This window comes from Ctenopharyngodon idella, chromosome 20 (assembly GCF_019924925.1).
Source record: "Ctenopharyngodon idella isolate HZGC_01 chromosome 20, HZGC01, whole genome shotgun sequence".
Classification (NCBI taxonomy): Eukaryota; Metazoa; Chordata; class Actinopteri; order Cypriniformes; family Xenocyprididae; genus Ctenopharyngodon; species Ctenopharyngodon idella.
In genome coordinates, this window is record NC_067239.1 from 15661841 (window position 1) to 15675060 (window position 13220).

General features: G+C 35.8%; 1 protein-coding gene across 1 annotated transcript in view; it reads left to right on the forward strand.

The window, feature by feature from the left end:
- scfd2 (sec1 family domain containing 2) overlaps nt 1–13220 on the forward strand; it is a 154167-nt gene that overhangs the window by 66312 nt on the left and 74635 nt on the right. Inside the window, exon 5 of the mRNA XM_051874650.1 lies at nt 2733–3018. Within this exon, the coding sequence (XP_051730610.1) occupies nt 2733–3018 (286 nt within the window). The remainder of the gene's footprint in view (nt 1–2732; nt 3019–13220) is intronic.

Sequence of the window (13220 nt, forward strand, 5' to 3'; positions counted from 1 at the left end):
TAATGGTATGGGATTTCACTTTGTCTGTGAGAATAACCTACAGCACACTCCATTATTTCTCTTCTGACTGGTTCTGAAGAGAATCTGAATGGTTACCTCATAAGATGATTGAGGTAGATTCATGTTCGTAAGGAAGAATAACACGCGGGGGCCTAGAGGGCTGAGACTCCGTGTTTCAGTGCTTTGGAATGTATTGTTTGGTTGTCATTGTACTCTCAGGCTCAGAGGGAGGATTTTGTAGTTTTCAGATATGAGATTCTGAAGCAAGGCCAGTTTAGCTTTCTCCAGAGAGAAACCATGTTTGTGTTGGGCAGAACAGCTCTGCTAAGCTCAATAGGGACATTTTTCATTGCAAATGAAATCCATCCTCAAGGTTATTAGATTTTTGTAGGTTTCAAATACACACACGCTCTAACACAAGCACGCAATCATTCTCAGGCTCACACGAACACACACAAACATGTTGATTTGTATCTCAGCAGTCTGTCCTCATGTAAACTGAGCTGTTTTTCCTGTTAGCAGAGTTAAATTTGTTCTGATATCATTACCCGTAGACAGATGACACAACAAAGATTTGTGGAAGATTTTCAGGGTCATTTGCACTTCACCTTGGTTGGGAATAATATTGTTTGTTGGGAATAAATAAAACTCTGGTGCAGCTTCTTGACAACTTTTGTTTATTTAAAATGGCCAGCAACTATGCAGATTAGGAGTTGAAGACATAATATATCTAAAATAAATAAAAATATAATATAAGGTAAATCCCTTTGTTATTGTCCAAAGTGTCATGTGCACTTTATATTACTTTGAATAATACATAATAAAATATTTATAATATACAGTAGATCTATTTAAATATACAAAGTTTTTTTAAGAAATTAATACTACACTTAATACAAAGATACATTAAAGGGTTAGTTCACTCAAAAATGAAAATATTGTCATTTATTACTCATCCTCATGTCGTTCTACACCCATAAGACCTCCGTTCATCTTCGGAACACAAATTAAGATATTTTTGATTAAATCCGATGGCTCAGTGAGGCCTGCATATATACAGCAATGGTACTTCCTCTCTCAAGATCCATAAAGGTACTAAAAACATATTAAAATCAGTTCATGTGAGTTCAGTGGTTCTACCTTAATATTATAAAGCGACGAGAATATTTTTTGTGCGCCAAAAAAACAAAATAATGACTTTTTAACAATATCTAATGATAGCCGATTTCAAAACACTGCTTCGAGCGTTATGAATCTTTTGAGTCGAATCAGTGATTCGAATCACATATCAAACTGCCAAACTGCTGAAATCACGTGACTTTGGCACTCCGAACCACTGATTTGAGTTTGTTAAAAAGTCATTATTTTGTTTTTTTTGGCGTACAAAAAATATTCTCATCGCTTTATAATATTAAGGTAGAACCACTGAACTCACCTGAACTGATTTAAATATGTTTTTAGTACCTTTATGGGTCTTGAGAGAGGAAGTACCATTGCTGTCTATGCAGGCCTTGCTGAGCCATTGGATTTAATCAAACATATTTTAATTTGTGTTCTGAAGATGAACGAAGGTGTGTAGAACGACATGAGGGTAAGTAATTAATGACATTATTTTCATTTTTGGGTGAACACCCTTTAAGTAAAAGTAACAGTAAAGACTTTTAATTTGTTACATTTTTAATTTTTTTTTATAATTTTTTAATTTAATTAAAATTTTCATTTTTCATTTGTTACAAAAATTTCAAATAAATGCTGTTCTTTTAACAAAGTTTATCAAAAGAATGCTGGAAAAATGTTGTCTCATGGTTTCTACAAAAATATTAAGCATCTGTTTTCAACACTGATAATAGTATTAATTTTTTCTTGAGCAGCAAATCATTATATTAGAATGATTTGTGGAGGATCATGTGACACTAAAGACTGGAGTAATGATGCTGAAAATTCAGCTTTGCCATCACAGGAATAAATTACATTTTAGTTTTTTTCTTTTTTTTTTTAATTGTAAAAATGTTTATATTTTTTCTTTATTTTAGGTCAAATAAATGCAGCCTTTTTGAGCATAAGAGATTTCTTTAAAAAAACATTAACTTGTTGTCTCTGCATATTAAGCTGGGATATGAGAAAATATGGTCCCACTTTATATTAGGTGTCCTTAACTACAATGTACTTACATTTAAATTAATCATTTGATACAGTGCACTTACTGTGTACATGTTTTTACATAGTACTTTTTTTTTAAATACCTGCATATAATTACACATGTAATTAATTTCTGTAATTTCATCTATAATTAGACTGTTGAGTCTTCCCAAACACCTTAACCCACCCTTAAACCTACCCATCCCACCAATCCTGCCCCTATCCTTACCTGTATCCCACCTCAATAGTAGCAAAAATGTTTTGAAATACAACATGAACACAATTTTCTGATCTTCACACTTGACCAAGATATTTTAGCAGATCTCATCCATAAATGTGCTCAGTAACAGAATTAGGTAGAACGAATAAATGCTCCCTTCAGACCTGATTTGCTAAAGAATTTAACATACGTGTAAGTGGAAAAGAGTGCGGAGGAGATCTCTGACATAATGATTGATCGTGTCATGGAAATAACTAAAGCAGAACTATGTAATTCCTGCTGCGTAAATGTCACCACTGTAGTTTGATAGATGCGATGCTACATTTTTAATAGTTTTAATATTGCTGATGAATGTCTTGTCTCTGTTCTTTAGGCCTTGGGGGACTCCGACCTGGCAGAGGTTCTGAAACAACTTCTTCCCCTCATAAAGTCCAGTGAGTCTGGAACAGGTTCTGACTCTAACTCTGGCTCTGGTGAGCTGAGCATGGATGATCTTCTGGTGCTGCTGGTTTATGTGTACTCTATGGCCCAGGAAGCATGTCCGGGTGGTGCTGACGAGGAAAAGCATGTGGAAAAGGTGGAGAAGGAATTGATTGGCGCATTGACACTCCTACTCACCCGGCAGACCACATTAAGCCATCTGCTGCAGGAGATCACAGGTCAGTGGTGGAATACTAGTTCAACATGATCCCAGTACCATTATACTAAGTCAGTTAGTTAGTAATGATATACTGTCACTGAGTTTCCACATCATTGAATGACTTCATGAAGCTGTCATGCCTATAATCTCTGTGTAGCACACTAGTGATTAGTGCTGGAATAGTTAAACAACATTAAAACAACCACCAGCACACATTCACTGCACAGCACTTCTGACCTCTCCAATTCACAACTACATACATCAGCGCAGCAAGAACAGCACTGCTCGCACTGACAAACCAGCACCATTTAGACGCTATTATTTGGAATCTCACTGTTTTTGACACACACACGGGTAGTTGACATAAACAACTCGTGCCACGAGATCTCGCAATATTAAAATGTGACGAGATTTTTTGTTGAGTGAAAAGCTGTCTCTCGATATCGCCACGACGGAGCATGAGGGTGAAATTAGCATAGAATATGTCACCGCTACGTTTACATTACATTACGATGCCCACCACCTCCACTGTCATTTTGCTTTTTTTATAGAGATAAATAATTTTAATTCAGTTGGATAACGGTCGCTTCAATTGTAAACTATTGTAAACGTCTGCTCTGCTCATCCAGCATGAGCTGCAGAGTCGCACATAGTGCAGAAGGAATCACAGTTCATTGATCACGTGACGAGAGTAAGGCGAGATGACTGACAAGACCATGGCAGAGGATTTGTTGCGCAACAGAGCCTAAGCGTCTAATAAATGTCTTGTCAAATGCGTGCTCAGCACTGCTGCTCCCTGTACACAGAGTACATGCAATCACGAAATCGAAAGCGAAAGTAAAACGCGAGCTCCCTGATTTGTGCAAATTAGGCTACATACAATAGCCTGTCTCCCACTATCAAACCTATCTTAGGCTGGGCTGTGTAGTTGTAAACACCTCTTAGCTCTGGTCTCTGTTTTGGTCTCTGTTTGCACTTTGAATGTTGAGAGAGTAATTTATGGTTGCACTTATTGTTTGCACTTAATAGGACAAAAAAAAAACTTATTTATTTTTGTTATTTATATTGTTTTTATTTCTGTTCAATATGTTCATGTACAGTAAGGTCTGACAAGACTGTGAAATCATACAGGAGAGAAGCCAGTCAGTTGAGCAAAACCTTTTACAGTTCTTGTATATTGTTGTCTTTCAATGCATATGATAATTCAAAATGCACCTGCAGACTATTTTTCCAGTCATGAATTTTGTCATTGAGGATTTCTTAAAAATACTGTGCAAAAATCTAGTCTTGTTCTCGTGAACCTAATCTTGTGTCTTGTCTCGTCTCTTGAGCTAAGTGTTTCATCACACCCCAATATTTAGTTTACATTTGTCGTAATCCAATGTTTAAAAACACTAATAATTTAATAACTGTTAATGCAATCTATAGCAAATCTCAAAAAGAATATCCGTATATATTAAAGTGTTGTGATGCCTAAATTCACTTTTAAAAAGTTGCATTTAAAAACAATTGATTTTAGGGTTTTTATTTTTTTTTAAAGAAAATAGTATAACATTTTAATATCAGTCATAACTTGAAAATAATTAACAGCTTATCAGTTTCCGCCAAAATTTTAATATCAGTGCATCTCTAAATATTTGCTTTAAAAATTAATTTGCCACACCTCAAGATCATTTAAAATGAATTTTAAAAATGTGTTAAACATTTTGGAAAAACTGACATGACCTAAGATGTACACTTTCCATGACTTGATCATTATCCATTTTAAACAAGTCCTGAACATGTTGTGTCAACTACACATATACACTACAATTTTGAAAAAGTTGTTTCTCTTTAACTATTTTCAACGTTGATAATCAGAAAAGTTTCTTGAGCTCCACATCGGCATATTAAAATGATTTCTGAAGGATTATGTGACACTGAAGACTGATTGCTGAAAATTCAGTTTTGTCATCACAGAAATAAATTACATTATTAAAATATATTCAAATAGTAAACTGTTATCTGAAATTGTAAAAATAATTCACAATATTGCGGTTGTTACTGTATTTTCAATCAAATAAATGCAGACTTGGTGAACATAAGAAACTTCAAAATTTCCAAAAAAAAAATCTTACCAACAGATCTTATTTTAATGTCACACCAGAGAGCAAGAGAGAATTCAACTAATAGCTGAAATAGGGATGTTGTCAATGGGTAAAAATCTGAACTTGTAACGGACTGATTACAGATTCAAACCCCACAAGCAACAATTCATCTGTCACCATTATGCCTTAGAGAAAGACACCTAAGCTCTGTTTTAAAACATGGTAAGCTGCCTTACATAAGCATGACGTCTAAGGCATCCTTGCCATAGAGAGTCTGTATTTTTCTTTTCTTCTGCAGTTTTCATGCTCTCTTACTAGGTTTTGGAACACAGTATAAATGTCAGGTTGCTCCAACAGGATTGTCCCTCAATTACTGTACATTATGTTACTTTTGAAGGGAGGGTAAAGGAAAGGATCAAGAGAAAGCTGGGTCAGAGAGGAGTCAAGATGATACAAAATGGATGGAGATGGTAAAAGTGAACAAGTTAAGATGAATGGAGGGAAACACCTCTGTTTTCTGTCTTTTGTCCCCAGGAATATTCACTCACCACCCTCACATTCCATCCGTCACACACACACATGCTAACACACTGCTCTTTTTTAGGGTGGACTCCGCTTTGAAAGTAAAAGATTCAAATCTTTGATTTACTTTTTCCTCAAACGTTCTCCCTTTTTTCCTTTTTTTTTTTTCATGCTCTCTCTCTCTCTCGGTTTGGTGACAGCTGATGGAAGCCATCTGAATCTGTGGCCCATATGAGAGCCTGTAAACCTGATTCGGCCTGATTTGTGACTGCAGGAATGAACTCTGTACACTCGCCGCACTTCAAACCAATTCAGTCTCGAGGCTTTAGTTTCTTAGTCATTTTTGCTTGCCGCCTACATAATGTTGTGTATTCAAGGTTACATGGAGGTTTCTTTAAAGAGTGTGTGCCATGCTTCTTTTGAAACATGACTACAAGTTCAACTTTTCCAACCTTGAGAGCTCTGCTCTGTTTTTGTGTGTGCAAGTGTGTGTATATAAGCTTGTTTTACTTATGTGATGATTTGATGTTCTAAAGTGAAATTCAAAGTGCCTATTAGGCTGGTGGACACACCCTGAGAGAGTCGCCATCAGCACGGCCTTCGAAAGCATGTAATAGATGCTTTTGCCACAGCGGTCAGACTGGCGTGTGGTCTTCCATCTTTACCGTGTCGTTTCAAATCGGTGTGTGTGAGTCAGTGTGGTTTTTAAGTTTTACGAATGTTTCCGTACCTGTGGGGTTCTGAAAGGAACAAGCTGGCATGTTGCAGCTGCAGCATTGCGATTGTTGGAAAAAATGTTGTAACTTGATTATAAGTGAGCACAGTTTTTGAGTTGAAAGTTGCTATCCATTAAATACAAAATTTTGGGCTATTATATATACACAGTACCGTTCAAAAGTTTGGAATTGGTAAGATTTTAAAATGTCTCTTATGTCTCTTATGCTCAACAAGGCTGCATTTATTTGATCAAAAATACAGTAAAATCAGGAATATTATGAAATATTATTACAATTTAAAATAACTGATTTCTATTTTTAATATATTTTAAAATGTAATTTATTTCTGTGATGGAAAAGCTGAATTTTCAGCATCATTACTCGTCTTCAGTGTCACATGATCCTTCAGAAATCATTCTAATTTTCTGCTCAAGAAACATTTATTAATTATTAAAGTGACCCCTCAAGTTTTTTTTTTTTTTTTTTGGAAATAAATTGATACTTTTATTCACCAAGGGTGAATTAAATTGATCAGTAAAGACATTTATTATATTACATTAGCTTTGTATTTTAGATTTCAGTAAATTCAGCTTTGCATCACAGGAATAAATTACATTTTAAAATATATTCAAATAGAAAATGGTTATTTTAAATGATAACAATATTTCACAATATTTACTGTATTTTTTATTAAATAAATGCAGCCTTGGTGAGCATGAACAAATCTTACTGAATGGTAGTGTTTGTGTGTGTGTGTGTGTGTGTGTGTGTATGTATATATATGTATATATATATATATATATATATATATATATATATATATATATATATATATATATATATATAATATATATATAATATATACAGTGGGTACGGAAAGTATTCAGACCCCCTTAAATTTTTCACTCTTTGTTATATTGCAGCCATTTGCTAAAATCATTTAAGTTCATTTTTTTTCCTCATTAATGTACACACAGCACCCCATATTGACAGAAAAACACAGAATTGTTGACATTTTTGCAGATTTATTAAAAAAGAAAAACTGAAATATCACATGGTCCTAAGTATTCAGACCCTTTGCTCAGTATTTAGTAGAAGCACCCTTTTGATCTAATACAGCCATGAGTCTTTTTGGGAAAGATGCAACAAGTTTTTCACACCTGGATTTGGGGATCCTCTGCCATTCCTCCTTGCAGATCCTCTCCAGTTCTGTCAGGTTGGATGGTAAACGTTGGTGGACAGCCATTTTTAGGTCTCTCCAGAGATGCTCAATTGGGTTTAAGTCAGGGCTCTGGCTGGGCCATTCAAGAACAGTCACGGAGTTGTTGTGAAGCCACTCCTTCGTTATTTTAGCTGTGTGCTTAGGGTCATTGTCTTGTTGGAAGGTAAACCTTCGGCCCAGTCTGAGGTCCTGAGCACTCTGGAGAAGGTTTTCGTCCAGGATATCCCTGTACTTGGCCGCATTCATCTTTCCCTCGATTGCAACCAGTCGTCCTGTCCCTGCAGCTGAAAAACACCCCCACAGCATGATGCTGCCACCACCATGCTTCACTGTTGGGACTGTATTGGACAGGTGATGAGCAGTGCCTGGTTTTCTCCACACATACCGCTTAGAATTAAGGCCAAAAAGTTCTATCTTAGTCTCGTCAGACCAGAGAATCTTATTTCTCACCATCTTGGAGTCCTTCAGGAGGGCTTTCATGTGTCTTGCACTGAGGAGAGGCTTCCGTCGGGCCACTCTGCCATAAAGCCCCGACTGGTTGAGAGCTGCAGTGATGGTTGACTTTCTACAACTTTCTCCCATCTCCCGACTGCATCTCTGGAGCTCAGCCACAGTGATCTTTGGGTTCTTCTTTACCTCTCTCACCAAGGTTCTTCTCCCCTGATAGCTCAGTTTGGCTGGACGGCCAGCTCTAGGAAGGGTTCTGGTCGTCCCAAACGTCTTCCATTTAAGGATTATGGAGGCCACTGTGCTCTTAGGAACCTTAAGTGCAGCAGACTTTTTTTGTAACCTTGGCCAGATCTGTGCCTTGCCACAATTCTGTCTCTGAGCTCTTCAGGCAGTTCCTTTGACCTCATGATTCTCATTTGCTCTGACATGCACTGTGAGCTGTAAGGTCTTATATAGACAGGTGTGTGGCTTTCCTAATCAAGTCCACATGAACTTTAATGACATCCCATTATTAATCTGTAGGGTTTAATATGGAGTTGGCCTACCCTTTGCAGCTATAACAACCTCAGTTCTTCTGGGAAGGCTTTCCACAAGGTTTAGGAGTGTGTTTATGGGAATTTTTGACCATTCTTCTAGAAGCGCATTTGTGAGGTCGGGCACTGATGTTGGACGAGAAGGCCTGGCTCACAGTCTCCGCTCTAATTCATCCCAAAGGTGTTCTATCAGGTTGAGGTCAGGACTCTGTGCAGGCCAGTTAAGTTCCTCCACACCAAACTCGCTCATCCATGTCTTCATGAAATTGTCCAAAATGTCTTGGTATGCTGAAGCATTAAGAGTTCCTTTCACTGGAACTAAGGGGCCAAGCCCAACTCCTGAAAAAACAACCCCACACCATAATCCCCCCTCCACCAAACTTTACACTTGGCACAATGCAGTCAGGCAAGTACCGTTCTCCTGGCAACCGCCAAACCCAGACTCGTGCATCGGATTGCCAGACAGAGAAGCATGATTCGTCACTCCAGAGAACACGTCTCCACTGCTCTAGAGTCCAGTGGCGGCGTGCTTTACGCCACTGCATGCGTCGCTTTGCATTGCACTTGATGATCTAAGGCTTGGATGCAGCTGCTCGGCCATGGAAACCCATTCCATGAAGCTCTCAACACACTGTTCTTGAGCTAATCTGAAGGCCACACGAAGTTTGGAGGTCTGTAGCTATTACCTATCACGGTACGGTGTTTGTAGAAGCAGTCTGAATGCCTAGTGCTTGACTTTATACACCTGTGGCCATGGAAGTAATTGGAACACCTGAATTCAATGATTTGGAGGGGTGTCCCAATACTTGTGGCTCTATATATATATATATATATATATATATATGTGTGTGTGTGTGTGTGTACAAATATATAAAATATAAAATTATATATAAATTTATATAATTATATAAATAATTAAATAAATAGTATATAATATATATTATTATATAAATATATATAAAATTATATATAATTTTTGCTGTCATGTTACACTCGCATATAGATAATCTTTAAAATCACACATAATTTAATAACACTGTTAAATGTGATCTTTAGCAAACCTCCAAATATTAATTAAATACAAATTTTTCATACTGGACATTTATACAGTTAAAATAAATGTTTTGATGCCTAAATTCACATCATTTAAACATATTTTAATTAGTAGTGTTTTATTTATTTAGACGATTTATTTATATAATTTTAATAATATAATATATTATATTATGCATTGAAATGAATAAGTGTAATTAAAAATGAATATTATTTACGTTTTCTCTGCTTCCTCTTTCGTCCGTGTCTTTTTTCTTCTTCTCTTGCATTGATGAAGAATGCTTTGGCTCTTGCTAACTTCCTGCTCTGCTCGGCTGAGGGGCCCCTCTCTCCCTCTCTCTGTCTTTTAAAGCGTATGACTCTTTCATATAAACACTGGCCTGCCAATTACAGTGCCAATGCACTCCAGGTGTGTCCAGGAAAATGTATGACCGCTCATTGACAGCTATTTGTAGGTTTTAAAGGTGTTTCTGAGTGTATGAACGTTTACGTGTGTCTGGACGCACATGTGATGAAACTTTGCCATATGTTTTCGTCATCAGTGTAACAATCAAATTATTTAACAATGAAAGAACGTGCAGCTGCAGCTGGTGTTCTTGTACCAGTGCCGTGCATGTGCTCAGTGAAATATATATTGATTGTGACATTCGGCTCAATTAAATTGGTCGGAAAGAAAAGCAGGCTCGTCTTGAAACCTGGTCACCATGGGAACCAGCCTCTTACTCACACACTAACATGCACTCAGCCTCTGGTCAGCATGGGAACCGCTCTGCCTGAACCCTCTTTTTAAATCAGCAGAAAATCAGCCAAGAAAGAAACACACACTGTCATAATGAAACTCACCCACTCGCATATAAACATATTCTCTCAAACATGCAGAGAGTGCAGAGAGAGCTTCAATAACAGGACGTACACCCCAACACAAATACACAGCAGAAAAGCCTGTCAGAACAAACATACACATGCAGAGGGCGAGATAAGCTAAAAACACACTCCAAGATGCATTTGGGAGGTGAATTACAGAGCGTCACTGGACTTTACAGAATTACAGAGGGAAGTGCTGGTGTAATCTTGACAGCTGTCTTTCATTATGTGTCATCCTGTTTACCAACAACAACTGTCTGCTCAATGGGTTTGTCTGTCTGTCCGTCCACCCGTCTGTCTCTGTCTGTTGTGTCCTTCTTTCTATCTTTCTTTCTATCATTCTATCTATCGTTCTTTCTATCATTCTATCTATTGTTCTTTCTATCGTTCTATCATTCTTTTAATCTATCCTTCTTTCTATTGTTCTTTTTATCTATCATTCTTTCTATCTATCATTCTTTCTATCATTCTATCATTCTTTCTATCGTTCTCTCTGTCGTTCTTTCTATCATTCTTTCTATCATTCTCTATTGTTCTTTCTATTGTTCTATCATTCTATCTATCTATCTATCGTTCTTTCTTTCTATCATTCTTTCTGTCTATTCTGTCTATTGTTCTATCATTCTTTTAATCTATCGTTCTTTCTATCATTCTATCTATCATTCTTTCTATCATTCTATCATTTATCTATCTTTCTTTGTATCATTCTATCTATTGTTCTTTCTATCATTCTATCATTCTTTTAATCTATCATTCTTTGTATCATTCTATATGTTGTTCTTTCTATTGTTCTTTTATCTATCATTCTATATATTGTTCTTTCTATCGTTCTATCATTCTTTTAATCTATTGTTCTTTCTATCGTTCTACCATCATTCTTTCTATCTATCATTCTTTCTATCGTTCTATCTATTGTTCTTTCTAACGTTCTATCATTTTTTATCTATCGTTCTTTCTATCGTTCTCTGTCATTCTTTCCATCATTCTTTCTATCGTTCTGTCGTTCTTTATATCGTTCTTTCTGTTGTTCTTTCTATCATTCTTTCTATCATTCTCTCTATTGTTCTTTCTATTGTTCTATCTATCGTTCTTTTTTCTATCTATCGTTCTTTCTATATATATTGTTCTTTCTATCGTTCATTCTTTCTATTCTGTCTATCGTTCTATCATTCTTTTTATCTATCATTCTTTCTATCATTCTATCTATTGTTCTTTCTATCGTTCTATCATTCTTTTAATCTATCATTCTTTGTATCATTCTATATGTTGTTCTTTCTATTGTTCTTTTATCTATCATTCTTTCTATCATTCTATCATTCTTTTTATCTATCGTTCTTTCTATTATTCTTTCTATCATTCTATCGTTCTTTCTATCGTTCTTTCTGTCGTTCTCTCTGTCGTTCTTTCTATCATTCTTTCTATCTATCATTCTATATATTGTTCTTTCTATCGTTCTATCATTCTTTTAATCTATTGTTCTTTCTATCGTTCTACCATCATTCTTTCTATCTATCATTCTTTCTATCGTTCTATCTATTGTTCTTTCTAACGTTCTATCATTTTTTATCTATCGTTCTTTCTATCGTTCTCTCTGTCATTCTTTCCATCATTCTTTCTATCGTTCTGTCGTTCTTTATATCGTTCTTTCTGTTGTTCTTTCTATCATTCTTTCTATCATTCTCTCTATTGTTCTTTCTATTGTTCTATCTATCTATTGTTCTTTTTTCTATCGTTCTTTCTATATATCGTTCTTTCTATCGTTCATTCTTTCTATTCTGTCTATCATTCTATCATTCTTTTTTATCATTCATTCTACCATCCTATCTATCATTCTTATCGTTCTCTCTGTCGTTCTTTCTATCATTCTTTCTATCATTCTCTCTATTGTTCTATCTATTGTTCTATCATTCTATCTATCTTTAGGCGATTTAATTGTTTATATTTCTACAAAATTAGAAAACTGTGAAAAAACTGCAACCTAACAAAATATTATTACATGTTATACTAATTACTAATTATTATATATTATAATATATACAATATAGTAATTTAATATACCTATTATTTTGCTATTGATCATTATATTATATAACATTATTAACAGTATTAAATAACATTATTTTATCTTGAAAATATATTATGCTTGCTAAATAAATATTTTAATGTTTTTATTAAAAGTCTGTGCAGGGACTCTGTTGAATTGTCTTTTAGAACCAAAGAACCTGATTCACTAAAAGGACTGTCTTCCTATCCTTCTGAATAATTACATATACTTCTTGAGATGGTGGTCTCTACTTTGTTCTGTGAGTTTGATCTACATCAGTGCAGGGGGCAAGCGGGGCTGTTTGCTGCAGCATGTTATTATGATGTTATTGGAGTTCAGCGCTGTCATCACTGAAGGCTTGTGGCTTCACAGAGCAGCGGGTGGAGAGTCAGAGGTGAGGCAGTAAAGTTCCTCCAAACAGACGGAGGTTGAGGGGCAGATCAGAACTGAGAGAGGAATGAATTCACTAGAGGATGGATAGAAAATGAGACAGAGGAGTGTTCTCACTCCTGTAGAATCTGAATGACAATGTGTCTGGCGCTAAATCTGGCTCTAATTGTCTAACCTGTGTTTGTGGGTGTTTGTCTCTGGTTTTAATTAAGTCTGTTTATCTAGGAAAATGTTTCCATTTCAGTCTTACATCATAGAAAATGAGTTCTTTAGTTATCCATAGCCAACTCTACATTTGTGGTACCTGAGATATCACTATTGGTGTGAAATATTATTGGAT